The 15,289-nt window shown below is 40.2% G+C and overlaps 1 protein-coding gene across 4 annotated transcripts in view; it reads left to right on the top strand.

The window, feature by feature from the left end:
- The window catches only part of LOC140200886 (uncharacterized), a 78,688-nt gene extending 65,682 nt beyond the window's left edge, over positions 1–13,006 (top strand). For 3 of the 4 annotated variants that reach the window (XM_072264528.1, XM_072264530.1, XM_072264526.1), the window contains 3 exons: positions 7,862–7,915; positions 11,250–11,293; positions 11,434–13,006. In XM_072264528.1, the coding sequence (XP_072120629.1) occupies positions 7,862–7,915; positions 11,250–11,293; positions 11,434–11,502 (167 nt within the window). In that variant the 3' untranslated portion in view covers positions 11,503–13,006. The remainder of the gene's footprint in view (positions 1–7,861; positions 7,916–11,249; positions 11,294–11,433) is intronic. The other variant, XM_072264529.1, reaches the window with a different exon arrangement.
- The last annotated feature ends 2,283 nt before the right edge of the window (positions 13,007–15,289 follow it).

Here is a 15,289-nt window from a genome sequence, read left to right as displayed (position 1 = left end):
TATGGACATGTGGTTGATGTTTAGAGATCTCTTGCAGGATGTTAGGGATAAATTTGTCCCGGTGAGGAAGATGAAGAATGGTAGGGTGAAGGAACAATGGGTGACAAGTGAGGTGGAAAATTTAGTCAGGTGGAAGAAGGCAGCATACATGAGGTTTAGGAAGCAAGAGTCAGATTGGTCTATTGAGGAATATAGGGTAGCAAGAAAGGAGCTTAAGAAGGAGTTGAGAAGAGCAAGAAGGGGGCATGAGAAGGCCTTGGCGAGTAGGGTAAAGGAAAACCCCAGGGCATTCTTCAATTATGTGAAGAACAAAAGGATGACAGGAGTGAAGGTAGGACCGATTAGAGATAAAGGTGGAGGCTGTGGAAGTCAGCGAGGTCCTCAATGAATACTTCTCTTCGGTATTCACCAATGAGAGGGAACTTGATGATGGTGAGGACAATATGAGTGAGGTTGATGTTCTGGAGCATGTTGATATTAAGGTAGAGGAGGTGTGGGAGTTATTAAAATACATTAGGACGGTTAAGTCCCCAGGGCCTGACAGAATATTCCCCAGGCTGCTCCACAAGACGAGGGAAGAGATCGCTGAGCCTCTGGCTGGGAACTTTATGTCCTCGTTGTCTACGGGAATGGTAATGGAGGATTGGAAGAAGGTGAATGTTGTCCCCTTGTTCAAAAAAAGGTAGTAGGGATAGTCCGGGTATTTATAGACCAGTGAGCCTTACGTCTGTGGTGGGAAAGCTGTTGGAAAAGATTCTTAGGGGTAGGATCTATGGGCATTTAGAGAATCATGGTCTGATCAGGGACAGTCAGCATGGCTTTGTGAAGGGCAGATCATGTCAAACAAGCCTGATAGAGTTCTTTGAGGAGGTGACCAGGCATATAGATGAGGGTAGTGCAGTGGATGTGATCTATATGGATTTTAGTAAGGCATTTGACAAGGTTCCACACGGTAGGCTTATTCAGAAAGTCAGAAGGCGTGGGATCCAGGGAAGTTTGGCCAGGTGGATTCAGAATTGGCTTGCCTGCAGAAGGCAGAGGGTCATGGTGGAGGGAGTACATTCGGATTGGAGGGTTGTGACTAGTGGTATCCCACAAGGATCGGTTCTGTGACTTCTATTTTTCGTGATTTTTATTAGCAACCTGGATGTGGGGGTAGAAGGGTGGGTTGGCAAGTTTGCAGACGACACAAAGGTTGGTGGTGTTGTAGATAGTGTAGAGGATTGTCGAAGATTGCAGAGGGCCATTGATAGGTTGCAGAAATGAGCTGAGAAGTGGCAGATGGAGTTCAACCTGGAGAAGTGTGAGGTGGTACAATTTGGAAGGACAAACTCCAAGGCAGAGTACAAAGTAAATGGCAGGATACTAGTGTGGAGGAGCAGAGGGATCTGGGGGTACATGTACACAGATCATTACCTCGTGACTCTTAAACTCTATCCATCGACTTATGAAAGCTTATGGGGTGTTAGCTTTCATAAGTCGAGGGATAGAATTTAAGAGTCGTGATGTAATGATGCAGCTCTATAAAACTCTGGTTAGGCCACACCTGGACTACTGTGTCCAGTTCTGGTCACCTCACTGTAGGAAGGATGTGGAAGCATTGGAAAGGGTACAGAAGGGATTTACCAGGGTGCTGCCTGGTTTAGAGAGTATGGATTATGATCAGAGATTAAGGGAGCTAGGGCTTTACTCTTTGGAGAGAAGGAGGATGAGAGGAGACATGATAGAGGTATACAAGATATTAAGAGGAATAGATAGAGTGGATATCTACCACCTCTTCCCCAGGACACCACTGCTCAATACAAGGGGATGTGGCTTTAAGGTAAGGGGTGGGAAGTTCAAGGGGGATATTAGAGAAAGGTTTTTTACTCAGAGAGTGGTTGGTGCATGGAATACACTGCCTGAGTCAGTGGTGGAGGAAGATACACTAGTGAAATTTAAGAGACTACTAGACAGGTGTATGGAGGAATTTAAGGTGGGGGGTTATATGGGAGGCAGGGTTTGAGGGTCAGCACAACATTGTGGGCCGAAGGGCCTGTACTGTGCTGTACTATTTTATGTTCTATGTTCAAGAAGATGAGGAGATCTCTTTGGAAGGATCAGTGTAAACTCTGGTTCAAGTTTGTATGGTTTGAAAGCTCCACAAGCACATGATATAAAACTCATTCTCCTGCATGTAAAAGTATTGATAGAATGGACATGGAGAGGATGTTCCCAGTAGTGGGGGAGTCTTGCACCAGAGGACACACACTCAGAATAGAAGGGTCTCCCTTTAGAACAGAGATGAACAGGAATTTTTTCAGCCAGAAGGAGGTGAATCTGTGGAATTTATTACCAAAGACAAAGTTATTAATCAGGTTGTTAAAAGGCATATGGTGTGTTGGCCTTCATTAGTCAGGCGATTGAGTTCAAGAGGCTGTGGTAATATTACAACTCTTATAAAAGCCCGGTTACACCACACTTAGAATATTGTGTTCAGTTCTGGTCATCTCATTATAAGATGGATTTGGAAGCTTTAGAGAAGGTGAAAAGGAGATTTACCAGGAAGCCACCTGGAACATACAGCATGCCTTATGAAGATAGATTGATCAAGCTCAGATTATCGGCCTGTGAGTTTGATGTCAGTGGTGGGCAAATTGATGGAAAGTATTCTTAGAGATAGTATATATAATTATCGGGATAGACAGGGTCTGATTAGGAACAGTCAACATGGATTTGTGCGTGGAAGGTCATGTTTGACAAATCTTATTGAATTTTTTGATGAGGTTACTAGTGAAGTTGACGAGGGTAAAGCGGTGGATGTTGTCTATATGGACTTCAGTAAGGCCCTTGACAAGGTTCCACAGGGAAGGTTAGTTAGGAAGGTTCAATCATTAGGCATTAACATCAAAGTAGTAAAATGGATTCAGCAGTATCTGGATGGGAGACACCAGAGAGTAGTTGTGGATAACTGTGTGTCAGATTGGAGGCCGGTGACGAGTGGTGTGCCTCAAGGATCTGTACTAGGTCCAATGTTGTTTGTCATATATATTAATGATCTGGATGATGGGGTTGTAAATTGGATTGTAAGTATGCAGATGATACTAAGATAGGTGGCATTGTGTATAATGAAGTAGGTTTTCAAAGCTTGCAGAGAGATTTAGGCCAGTTAGAAGAGTGGGCTGAAAAATGGCAGATGGAGTTTAATGCTGATAAGTGTGAGGTGCTACATTTTGGTAGGACTAATCAAAATAGGACATACATGGTAAATGGTAGGGCATTGAAGAATGCTGTAGAACAGAGGAATCTAGGCATAATGGTGCATAGTTCCCTGAAGGTAGAATCTCATGTGGATAGGGTGGTGAAGAAAGCTTTTGGTATGCTGGCCTTTATTAATCAGAGCATTGAGTATAGGAGTTGGGATGTAACGTTGAAATTGTATAAGGCATTGGTAAGGCCAAATTTGGAGTATTGTGTACAGTTCTGGTCACCGAATTATAGGAAAGATGTCAATAAAATGGAGAGAGTACAGAGGAGACTTACTAAAATGTTGCCTGGGTTTCATCTCCTAAGTTACAGAGAAAAGTTGAACAAGTTAGGTCTTTATTCTTTGGAGCGTTGAAGGTTGAGAGGGGACTTGATAGAGGTGTTTAAAATTATGAGGGGGATTGATAGAGTTGATGTGGATAGGCTTTTTCCATTGAGCGACGGGGAGATTCAAACAAGAGGACATGAGTTGAGAGTTAAGGGGCAAAAGTTTAGGGGTAACATGAGGGGGAACTTCTTTACTCAGAGAGTGGTGGCTGTGTGGAACGAGCTTCCAGCAGAAGTGGTTGAGGCAGGTTCGATGTTGTTGTTTAAAGTTAAACTGGACAGCTATATGGACAGGAAGGGAATGGAGGGTTATGGACTGAGTGCAGGTCGGTGGGACTAGGTGAGAGTAGGAGTTCGGCACGGACTAGAAGGGCCGAGATGGCCTGTTTCCGTGCTGTAGTTGTTATATGGTTATATGGTTATCTTTCATTTTGGATTGAAGGAGGATGGGAGGTGCGTTGATCAAGACTTCCAAGATGATAGGAGGCATGGATATAGTGGATATTTAGAGACTTTTTCCCTGGATGGAAATGGCTATTACAAGGGGGCATCATTTTAAGTGTTTGGAGGGAAATATAGAGAGGATGGCAGAGATGTGTTCTTTACACAGAGACTGGTGGGTGCGTGGAATGCCCTGTCAGGGCCGACGGTAGAGACAGATAAAAAGTGAGGCAGTTCAATGCAATACATAATCTAGCAGAGAGAGAAAAAAATAATAAATAAAGTAAAACTTAATAATAAATAAACAAGTAAATCAATTATGTATATTGAATAGATTTTTTAAATCTGCAAAAACAGAACTGTATATTAAAAAATTGAGGTAGTGTCCAAAGCTTCAACGTCCATTTAGGAATCGGATGGCAGAGGGGAAGAAGCTGTTCCTGAATCACTGAGTGTGTGCCTTCAGGCTTCTGTACCTCCTACCTGATGGTAACAGTCAGAAAAGGGCATGCCCTGGGTGCTGGAGGTCCTTAATAAAGGACGCTGCCTTTCTGAGACGCCGCTCCCTAAAGATGTCCTGGGTACTTTGTAGGCTAGTGTCCAAGATGGAGCTGACTAGATTTACAACCTTCTGCAGCTTCTTTTGGTCCTGTGCAGTAGCCGCTCCATATCAGACAGTGATGCAGCCTGTCAGAATGCTCTCCACGGTACATCTATAGAAGTTTTTGAGTGTATTTGTTGACATACCAAATCTCTTCAAACTCCTAATAAAGTATAGCTGCTGTCTTGCCTTTTTTATAACTATATCGATATGTTGGGACCAGGTTAGATCCTCAGAGATCTTGACACCCAGGAACTTGAAGCTGCTCACTCTCTCCACCTCTGATCCCTCAATGAGGATTGGTATGTTTTTCTTCGACTTACCCTTCATGAAGTCCATAATCAGCCCTTTCGTCTTACTGACATTGAGTGCCAGGTTGTTGCTGCAACACCACTCCACTAGTTGGCATATCTCACTCCTGTACGCCCTCTCGTCACCACCTGAGATTCTACCAACAATGGTTGTATCGTCAGCAGATTTATAGATGGTATGCCTAGAGAAAATAGAGCAGTGGGCTAAGCACACACCACTGAGGTGCGCCAGTGTTGATCGTCAGCCAGGAGGATATGTTATCACCAATCCACAGAGATTGTGGTCTTCCGGTTAGGAAGTCGAGGATCCAATTGCAGAGGGAGGTACAGAGGCTTAGGTTCTGCAACTTCTCAATCAGGTTTGTGGGAAGGATGTTATTAAATTCTGAGCTATAGTCTATGAACAGCGTCCTGATGTTGGTGTTGTCCAGGTGGTCTGAAGTCGTGTGGAGAGCCGTTGACCTATGTTGGCAATAGGCGAATTGCAATGGGCCCAGGTCCATGCTGAGGCAGGAGTTCAGTCTAGTCATGGCCAACCTCTCAAAGTATGTCTTCACTGTCAATGTGAATGCTATCGGGCGATAGTCATTAAAGCAGCCCAAACTATTCTTCTTGGGCAGTGGTATAATTGTTTCCTTTTTGAAAGCAAGTGGGAACTTCCACCCGTAGCAGTGAGAGGGCTGTTATGACGTGGGCAGTCAGGGTCTTTCCATGACCATGATTGTTCTTGGCAAACTTTTCTACAGAAGCAGTTTACCATTACTTCCTTCTGGGCAGTGTCTCCACAAGATGGGTGACTCAGCCATTATGATTACTCTTCAGAGATTGTCTGGCTGGCATAAGAACATAAGAAATAGGAGTAGGCCATCCGGCCCATTGAACCTGCCCTGCCATTCAATAAGATCATTGCTGATCTGTGTCTGTAAACTCAGCTCCTGGCATCAGTGGTCACATAACCAGGACTTGTGATACGTATCAGTAGCTCATATGACCATCCATCACTAGCTCCCATGACTTCACGTGACCCTGATCGGTGGGGTGAGGGGGGCTGCTAAACAGATACTTCACCTTGTTCAAAGGTGACCTACAGGCTAGTGGAGGGAAGGAGTGCCTTACACCTCCTTTGGAAGAGATGTAGCTCCAGGCCGCCATCCTAGGTCCTGGAAACATCCTGAGCATTATCCAAGTACCCAAATGTACAATCTGTGGATGAGCTGGATGCTATTAAGGTTTTCCTCATGGCAAAGATCATTATGATCAAGCCCTATTTCACTGTCAAGAGTGTCTATTCTACAGTCTACCCACCCAATTCACTTCTAATGGTTCTGACTCTTACCTTTCATGGGCTGTTGAACTCTCCCAACTGTTTGGCGTGGTAGTCTAGCAGGTACTGTAATGCTCCACAGTGCCAGCTGTAAGATCTCAGTTCAATTCCTGCTGCTGTCCGTAAGGAGTTTGTCCCTTCTACCATCATTGTGTGGGTTTCCGCTGGTTCTCACATTCCAAAGAAGTACGGTTTAGTAAGGGTTAGTAAGTTGTAGGCATGTAATGTTGAAGCCAGAAGTGTTCTGGATTGTGTTGGTTGTTGATGCAAACAACACTTTTCACTATATGTTTTCAATATTTTGATTTAATGTGACAAATAAAGCTAATCTATCTCATAAAGTAACTCTTCATGTGAATCTCCAAAGTCAAGTAAGCCTGAAGCAACAAGTGTAGATGTTAGGTCCATGCTTGGCTTTGAGATCATATGACCACACACTTTTCCAACACTTGTTCAATTTCACACAGGAACAGGGAATTTTATGTTGTATATTGGTGGCTGTCACTCCTTGATCATCATGGACTCTCACCATCCAGGCCATGCTCACTCCTCCCTCTTCTCACAGGAAGGAGGCAGAGGAGCCTTAACTCCCACACCACCAGGTTCAGAAATAGATATAATCCTTCAACCATCAAGCTCCAGAATCAGAGTGATTAATTTTACTCGACCCAACCTAAAGACTCATTTTCAAGGACTCTAAAACTGATGTCCTCAGTATTATCTATCTATCTATTTATTTATCTATCTATCTATCTTTCTTTTTTTTTCTTTTTATATTTGCACAATTTGTTGACTTTTGTATATTGTTTGCCTGTCCATCTTTGTGTGCAGTTTTTTTCAGTTATTCTATTCAGTTTATTTGTATTTACTGTAAATGCCCACAAGAAGATCCATCTCAGGGTACTCTATGTTGACATATTTGTACTTTGGTACTAAATTTGCCTTGAAACTTTGTGGAATCACAGCCCAGTGAGAAATAAGGGAGGTAGGGGGAAAAAGGAGTAAGATTGAGACAAATACATAATTCAGCTATATTCTTAACTTGCTCTGTTTAATAAATCTGAGACCATGCAGTCTGTAATATCACACAACAGAGTTAATCTTGCAAGACCCTTTGCTTTGGAAATAAAAAGCCTTGGTTTCAATTCCCAGCTATGACTTTGAATGTGTAATTTAGACCAATGCTTCATGGAGGCTACAAAAGTTGAGACCAGTTTTGCTGGTAAATTGAAAATGTTTTGAAGGACAGCAGGGAGCTGGCCTGATGAAAATTCAAATTGAGGGTCAAGTTTATTGGCATTCAACCGTACACATGTATACAGCAAAATGAAACAACATTCCTCCGGGATCATTCTGCATAACACAGTACATTTATCACAAACAGAATGAAAAATAATATCAACACAAGTATATTAAGAGACGATAAGAAAGATCTTACCTAAGCTGTTAGCAACATAACTAATTAATAAGCTATTTTACTTAAATTTAAAACCTTGGTAATGTTACTCACCTAACAATGACGTTTTCACTTCAGATCTAATCCATTATCTTTGCTTTGTTAAGGCCTCTGCATATAAAATCAAATTCTTAATTTCTATCTCATCTCTGCAGATACAGAGGAAGATATTCATTATGAGTCTATCTCCTTCCGGAAGAATGCACCAGGTGGTACAGAGGCATAATTTTCCAACTCTTCTTTTAGTTCTGATTTTTTTTTCTCAAGTTGAGTTTTATTAGCACTGGGTCTGAAACCCTGTTTTCTTTGGAAAATATATAACAGCATCAGACAGTCTTGGGATAAAGCCCTTCACTCTGTCCATTAATACACAGTGGGTCAGACAACTGAGCCTTGGGTGGTAGCGCAGCCTCGTCTGAGTTGATTCAACAGCCTCTCCAGAGCTCTGGGCAGATGTAGCAACTCAGTAGTATATTATTGGTAGTGTTGCCTTTCAGGTCAGAGGTTAAACCAAGACACATGTTGTATAAGGGACATAAAATTCCCCAGCTAAATTGTGAAGTAATGAAAGGAATTTGAAGTCTGATGTCCTATACCAATTAACATAATTAAGAAAAAGGCCTAAAATTTATTTCAGGAGAATCCATTTATACATTTTATGTGTTAAAGAGCACATAGTGAGTATTTGTTCTCATATTTTTATCAGTACTTGTATTCTTCCCAGAACAGTTCTTGTCAGAAATCACACTGACGCCATTGTCTTTTTCCCTGAGAAAATTTATACATATAATATTTACCTTCTGGCTTCCTACCCTTTCCTTTCCAGTCCTGATGAAGAGCCTTGTCCCAAAATGTAGGCTCTTTATTCCACTCCATTGATTTTGCTTGACCTACTGAGTTCCTCCAACATTTTGTGTGTTTTAATTAAAATATGTATATTGTTTACATATCAGCTAATTTGGATCAAAAGCCTTAATAATTTACAGCCTATATTATTAAGACACATTTCACCGAGGAGAGCCGTCATCTTGAAACCAGTGGAACCTGACTAATCTAAGGTGTCCCAAGATTCTATTTTATGTGTAAAAAAAATTTTCTTTTCCTTTTATTTCCATAAATTTTTAGTCCCAACAGCTCACTGTACACATTTTGGGCTTCTGTAAGCTACTCATAGCGCAAGAGGAAAACTGTCCACTCCATACTCAAGAGAGTTTCCCTCAGGAGTCCTGCACCATTCAATCAATTTCTTCATATCCCTCCTACCCAACCCTCCCCACCTCAAGATCAGTGACCTCCCTGCCCATTTTTTTTGCATCTTTCTGACCCCTCCCCCAACTTGGTTTGCTCCATCTCCACAGGTCAGCATACAAGTAACATTGCACATGTGTTCCTGACTATGACAGTACGCTTGTGAGACTGCATTTGAGAATGGTACTTCTTTTCAAAATATACCTTATTCAACATATTGTAAAAGCAAAGGTCAATCATTTTCTTAAAGCAAGGATGCCCTGGTTTCACAGTTTATGTGGTGACATATAATCTGATGTTTCGGCATTGAATTAAATTGGATATAGCCCAATTTTTGGACTAGAGTACACAATCAGTCTCATATAACTTTGTGGAAAGCTTGCTTTGCCAACTAGATTACGGGGCTTCTTTCACTGCAAAAAATAACTACAATCCAGAAGCACTTAATCACTGTGGAGCATTTTGGGATGTTCTGAGATTCTAAAAGCTCTGCCTAAACACACATCAATTAGTTATTCAAGAACTTCAAAAGAAAGCAACCTAAGATTACTATTGTACTTTGAAGGAAGATTCTTAAGTTCATGAAACATCCAGATGTCTAGGGTTAGGAAATATGCAATTGGAGACCTTTCTCTTCTTAATTGGATCAGAGAATGCAGGCAATGAATAACAAATAAAGATCAGAAGTTTGAGCCACATTCTGCAAAATGAAATGTTTAGCAACTTGATTTAGACCGTGAAAGAGATTTATACTTTTTACTTTGTTCATTTCATTTTTCCGTCAACCTCAGAATATCCACATGGAATTCCCAATTTAAAAGAACTCAAGAAAATATCATGAACAATATTTGCCCCTGCAGCAGCTGTATGGTGTTAAAAGCAAATAGTAGTAAAACACTGCAATGCAGCAAGCAGAAAATGCAGTGACTAAGGTCCCATTTTGAGAATCACGGAGATGTTGCACAGGGAAATTGGACGTTGGTGAGAACACCGAGGAGGTAGCAGTTCAGTGATGTTTATGATTTGCACTGCCAAATACAGTGGATTCTGGTTAACTGGGACATGTCAGGACCAGTGCATTTTGGTCCGATAATTGGCTGCCCCTATTAACCGACAAGATAATTTAAAAAGGTATCAAAAAAGACGAAGTATCATTTAACTGAGTATCAAATTATGTATTTAAATCCAGGGTTCCCAGTCTGGGGTCCACAGACCCCTCGCTTAATAGTAGGAGTTCATGGCATAAAAATAAAATATGGGAAAAATTAGAACACTATTGGTACTCTGGTGGTTGTCCATCATATCTGCTGATGACAGGAAATCTGTATGGGAGAGTTTTTAAAGTCAAAAAGCTGTTGCACGGGGGAATTTCCATTCTCTTAACTGCAGAGGACTAGATCCAGAGAGACAAGTAGTTGTCACAAGGGTCTTCCCTGGTTACAGTGGATAATGGTAACTTCATCTGTGCCTCGTCACTCGCTTTGCCCTCCAAGAAGTGTTGGAGAACCACCTTCCTGGCCATTGGATCTCACTGTAGATCTCATCTATCCAGTCTATCAGAGCTAACTTTGCATGCTAGGACAAGCATATGAGACCCACTGGCTACTGTCACCTGGTTTATCACATCAGTCAAAGCAGTATACCAAGGTGTGGTCACCATTACATACAAACAGCTACTTGAAGCCACAGGTGAGAGCTGAATGTCTGGTGGGGACCAACAGTAACATTCAACCTTCAAATTCTTTGTAGTTTCTGACTTGTTGAAGTAGTGAAACCGTTCCATTTTCACTCCCGGCCATTTCTGGCAATTCCAAGCCTGAATGCATGACACTACAGTGAGCAAAACAGTTCTGAATTGTCTTACTGCTTATTTCTCACCAACTATCAGTAACAAAACTCACTGCTGTTTAAACAGAAAGACAGACAACCGATGCTTTTCAAAAACTGTTGCTCTAAGTGTGGTGTAGTGTCTAACAACCATGTAATGTGCACACGACTGAAACTAGTTGGAAAATGTTTGGCAACAGACTCCTGCACAAATTAAGCAGCATATTGCCCACAAAAAATGAAGAAAATCCCTGCTATTTTCTTGATATATTTTTGTTCTTTAAGATTTGTCTAAAATAAGCAGCTGCCCTGATTAACCATTGGCCCAATTAAACGGAATCCACTGTATTCAGTGTCATTGTTTTCTGTGACTTCGGTGTGTTCAGGATACTTGTACCTTGTTGATTCCTCTATCAGAGTATATGCCAGTGTAAATTGTTAATTGTGATTTTTTTTAATTTATCACAGGACACAGACAAAGTCTGCAATCTGCTAACCAAACTTCAAAAACCGTAAGTGCATTGAGTCTTGTTGGAGAGCTCCCATATCTGTCAATATTAATTCCTGCAACAAATTTATAGAGGTGTTTACTGACGTACAGGGATACAACAACAAATAATTTCCAATTCATCGTTATTTTTTGATTCATCAGAACCTGGTCTCTTCAAAGGAAGATCATTCATCTGTCATCTATGTGCAGATAGCACGAACAAATATTTGAATAACCTCCCAAGAAAAGAAAATGGAGTTGGATGCAGGGAATGAAACAAATTCGTGAACTGTTGTTTGGCCTACATATTTTGTACTCGCTTTGAATTAACATAATCAATAATCCAGGCTTTTTAATTACCAATGTAGCTTTTGAATAATAGCTTGGAAGTAGAAACTTTTAATATAGTTTTATTATTTCTTCTTCGCTTCTGCAGATGCTACGTAAAATGGAAGCAGATAAGTATATTGTGCAGATAAAATTGACCATTTTAGGTAACTTTGCTAAAGAATTCAACTAGCATCTGAGAATTGCAATATGTATCTGGTTGATATAAAGCATGGAATCCAACTTAAATGAGGGAGCTCTTGAACTGTTTCATTTGCTTCCTTTTATGCATCTTGCATAGATAATTGGAAATATCTTAAGTTGCTGAAAGAGTAAAAAAAAATCACCATATAATCGACATAATATTTAAAGATATGCCTTCAGGAATCAGACTGCTGACCGTGTTTGATATTGATAACCTCTGAAAACCCTTGCACATTAGATCATGAGACACCATGCAAATTCTTCTTGCTATATTATGTTCAAACAATAAAATTTCATCATAAGACCTTAAGATATTGGAGCAAATGGCCATTTGGTCCATAATATCCTCTCTGCTGTTTAATCATAGCTAATTTATTATCCCTCTCAACCCCATTCACCTGTCTTTTCTCTGTAACCTTTGACACCATTACTAATCAAAAACCTATCAACCTTTGCTTTAATTAGCCTCTTCTTCAGATCTATCCTTAGAATTTGCTCAAATGGTGAGTTTCCAGCGTTTCCTTCTAATTTAATGAGAGAAAACAGCATATGATTGAAGAATGATTCATCCTTCATTATTATACCACTTCCAAAATTTTTTTGTGAAAATTGGATTTAAAAGGATGGAGAAATCATAATCCCATTATTCTAATACAGCTGTCTTTTAATTTGCAGGCCTTGACAAATTTACAAGGTCCAGGATAGCCAATTGTTTAAAATGATCCTGACTTCAAGTATATTGAAGCTAGTTGGGCTCAACTCTCACTGCAAGAGTTAAATTTTCAATAACTACTTTCTAATTTCTTATATAAAATAGTACCAGAATAACTATCCAAGCTATATACAATGTAAGAATGGGACAGGCCATTTTAGCTAGTCTATTTAGCTAGGACTCTCTTATTTTCCAAAACCACTGTTTATTGCTCCTCCTAGGCATTCATTATGCATTAGAATCAAAGGGCAAGCATTCGTTATTTTCAGGGACTAAACCTAATAGCCAAGTATACTGAATTGCAGAATGGGGCTCAAATTGCTGATTTTAGTTGATATCCAGATGCAAAGATTCAAAAAAAGACTAAGAACTCAAATTTGGTACTTAGTAAATTAAGTATCAGAAATTTTCATGAAATCCAGATTTTCCTTTTAACGTAGAATAATAATTCTGGGTTGATTTGTGAATTGCAAATATCTATAACTTGCACAAGTGGACACAGTCTCCTTTCTTTTTGCTAATGAAAATAAAATGTTATTTTTTGAAGTTCTTGAATGACTTTCTGTAAGACACAGCAATTGATTTACCCTCAGTTGTCATTACGTTTCATACCTCTTGTACCCAATAAAGTGGCCACTGAGAGTATCCTTGTGGTCTTCTGCCACTGTAGCCCATCAACTCCAAGGTTTGATGTGTTTCACCAATTCAGAGATGTTCATCTGCACACCACGTTTGTAATGTGGTTATTTGACTTACTGTTGCCTTCCTGTCAGGCTGAACCAGTCTGGCCGTTCTCCTCTGACCTCTCTCATTAACAAGGCATTTTCGCCCATAGAACTGCTGGTCACTGGATGTTTATTGTTTTTCACACCATTCTCTGCGAACTCTAAAGACGAGACTGCTGTGCATGAAAATCCCAGGAGATCAACTCAAACCACTCCATCTGGTACCAACAATCATTCCATGATCAAAGTCACTTAGGTCACATTTCTCCTCGTTCTGAAGTTGGTCTGAGCAACATCTGAACATCTTGACCATGTTTTTTATGCATTGAGTTGGTATCACCTGATTGGCCAACAAGATACTTGCATTAACCAACAGTTGTACCTAATGGTATGACCACTGAGTATATAGAACTCACTATCAGTGTATATTTGAGGGACTTTGTGCACTGATGACGGCTTTTTGATTGGAGCTGAAACGTCTGCAAACATTTTCCAAGCTCAGCGATCAACCAAACTTCCAAACAGCCAACCCGACCTACCGGTATTCTGCAATAGTTCAAACTGAGTGTATATCTTTGTTTCAACATATTGAGAATGTGTATTAGTGAATGAATCAGAAGCCAAATATGTCGCAAGGGAACAAGTTAAAGAAAAGCAATGATCATGATTTCAGCAATGTGATTGATATGGTGGGGAAGAAATGGATATTTGAGGTTTGGGTTACAGTAGATTTATTTTCCTGTAAATAGGTTATTTTCCTGGAAATACCTGCAAGAAAAAGAATCTCAGGGTAGTATATGGTGACATATACATACTTTGAGAATAGGTTTACTTTGACTTTGAATAAGTGTGGCAAAAGGTATCAGAAAGTGCTAATGCTTGATGGGCTGAATGGCCTCCTTCAATGTTGAGGGGAGAAAAGACATGCAATTTTAAACCAGAAAGATCCTTTGTTCAGGTCTGTTTAAGGCTTTGGTTGATGTTAGCTTCAGCTTTCCAGTTAACGATGCAAGACTGCCATCCAGTTCAGAAAGCAGATTGCTCCTGAGATCCATCACTTTACCATCACATTCGTTCAGATGCCAGGCCTGCAGCCTGGTGAAAACTTGCTCCGTTCCAAACCAGATAATAATCCCAATAAAGACCTGAAGATTGAAGTTGAGATGTTGGTATATAAGTGCTGAGGGAAGTTAGTTTCCGGTAGGTTAAACCATATCATATTATAGCACCTTGGTTTTAACAATCACCCAGACAAGATATGTACATATTGAAGACAAGAGGCTTTGAGCAGTTTAATTTGGAGCAAGTCACTGATTATCAGGGGAAATTGAAATGGAATGAGTATCAAACCCTCTTTGACCCTACTCCTTTGCTCATCCACAACACTCACACTGTTGTAACTCTGAAACTTGAGAGGAATCTGGCCAATTAGAAAGAGGAAATTGGTCCTCCAGCAGAACAGTCTTCTGAACAAACTTTATATTTTTCTCCCCATATATGTTTATATTTATGACTTATAGCAAGTGTTCCCATATTTTTTAAAATTTACACAATTTGCCTTCATTTGCACATTGGTTATTTGTCAGTCTTTGTTTATGTAGTTTTTTGGTCAACTCTTGTATTTCTTTATATTTCTGTAAATACTTGCAAGAAAATGAATTTCAAGCTAGTATATGGTAATGTATATGCATTTTGATATTAATTTTATTTTGGCTTTTGACTTTGACCAGCTCCAACCTTCTTGAGTTCAAGAAGAGGAATGGAAGAATCCGCTCCTAATTGTGAGACTGTAACAGAATCTATTCCACATCCAGCATCCGGTATTCGAGAACGAGATACTCTGTAAAGCAATGGAAGGCATCAAAACAAATTTTATATTTAAATTGGACAGGTCTGACTGTGTTTTGGTAGTTAGAAGCAAGGCCTATAAGTGGGCAGAAGAACCAGTCAATATGACTTGATAGAGATGTATAAGAGGCATTAATAGAGTGGACAGCCAGCACCATTTTCCCAAGGCAGAAGTGGCTAATACAAGAGGGCATAATTTTAA

This window comes from Mobula birostris, chromosome 7 (assembly GCF_030028105.1).
Source record: "Mobula birostris isolate sMobBir1 chromosome 7, sMobBir1.hap1, whole genome shotgun sequence".
Taxonomy (NCBI): domain Eukaryota; kingdom Metazoa; phylum Chordata; class Chondrichthyes; order Myliobatiformes; family Myliobatidae; genus Mobula; species Mobula birostris.
This window is presented reverse-complemented; position numbering and strand designations above follow the sequence as displayed.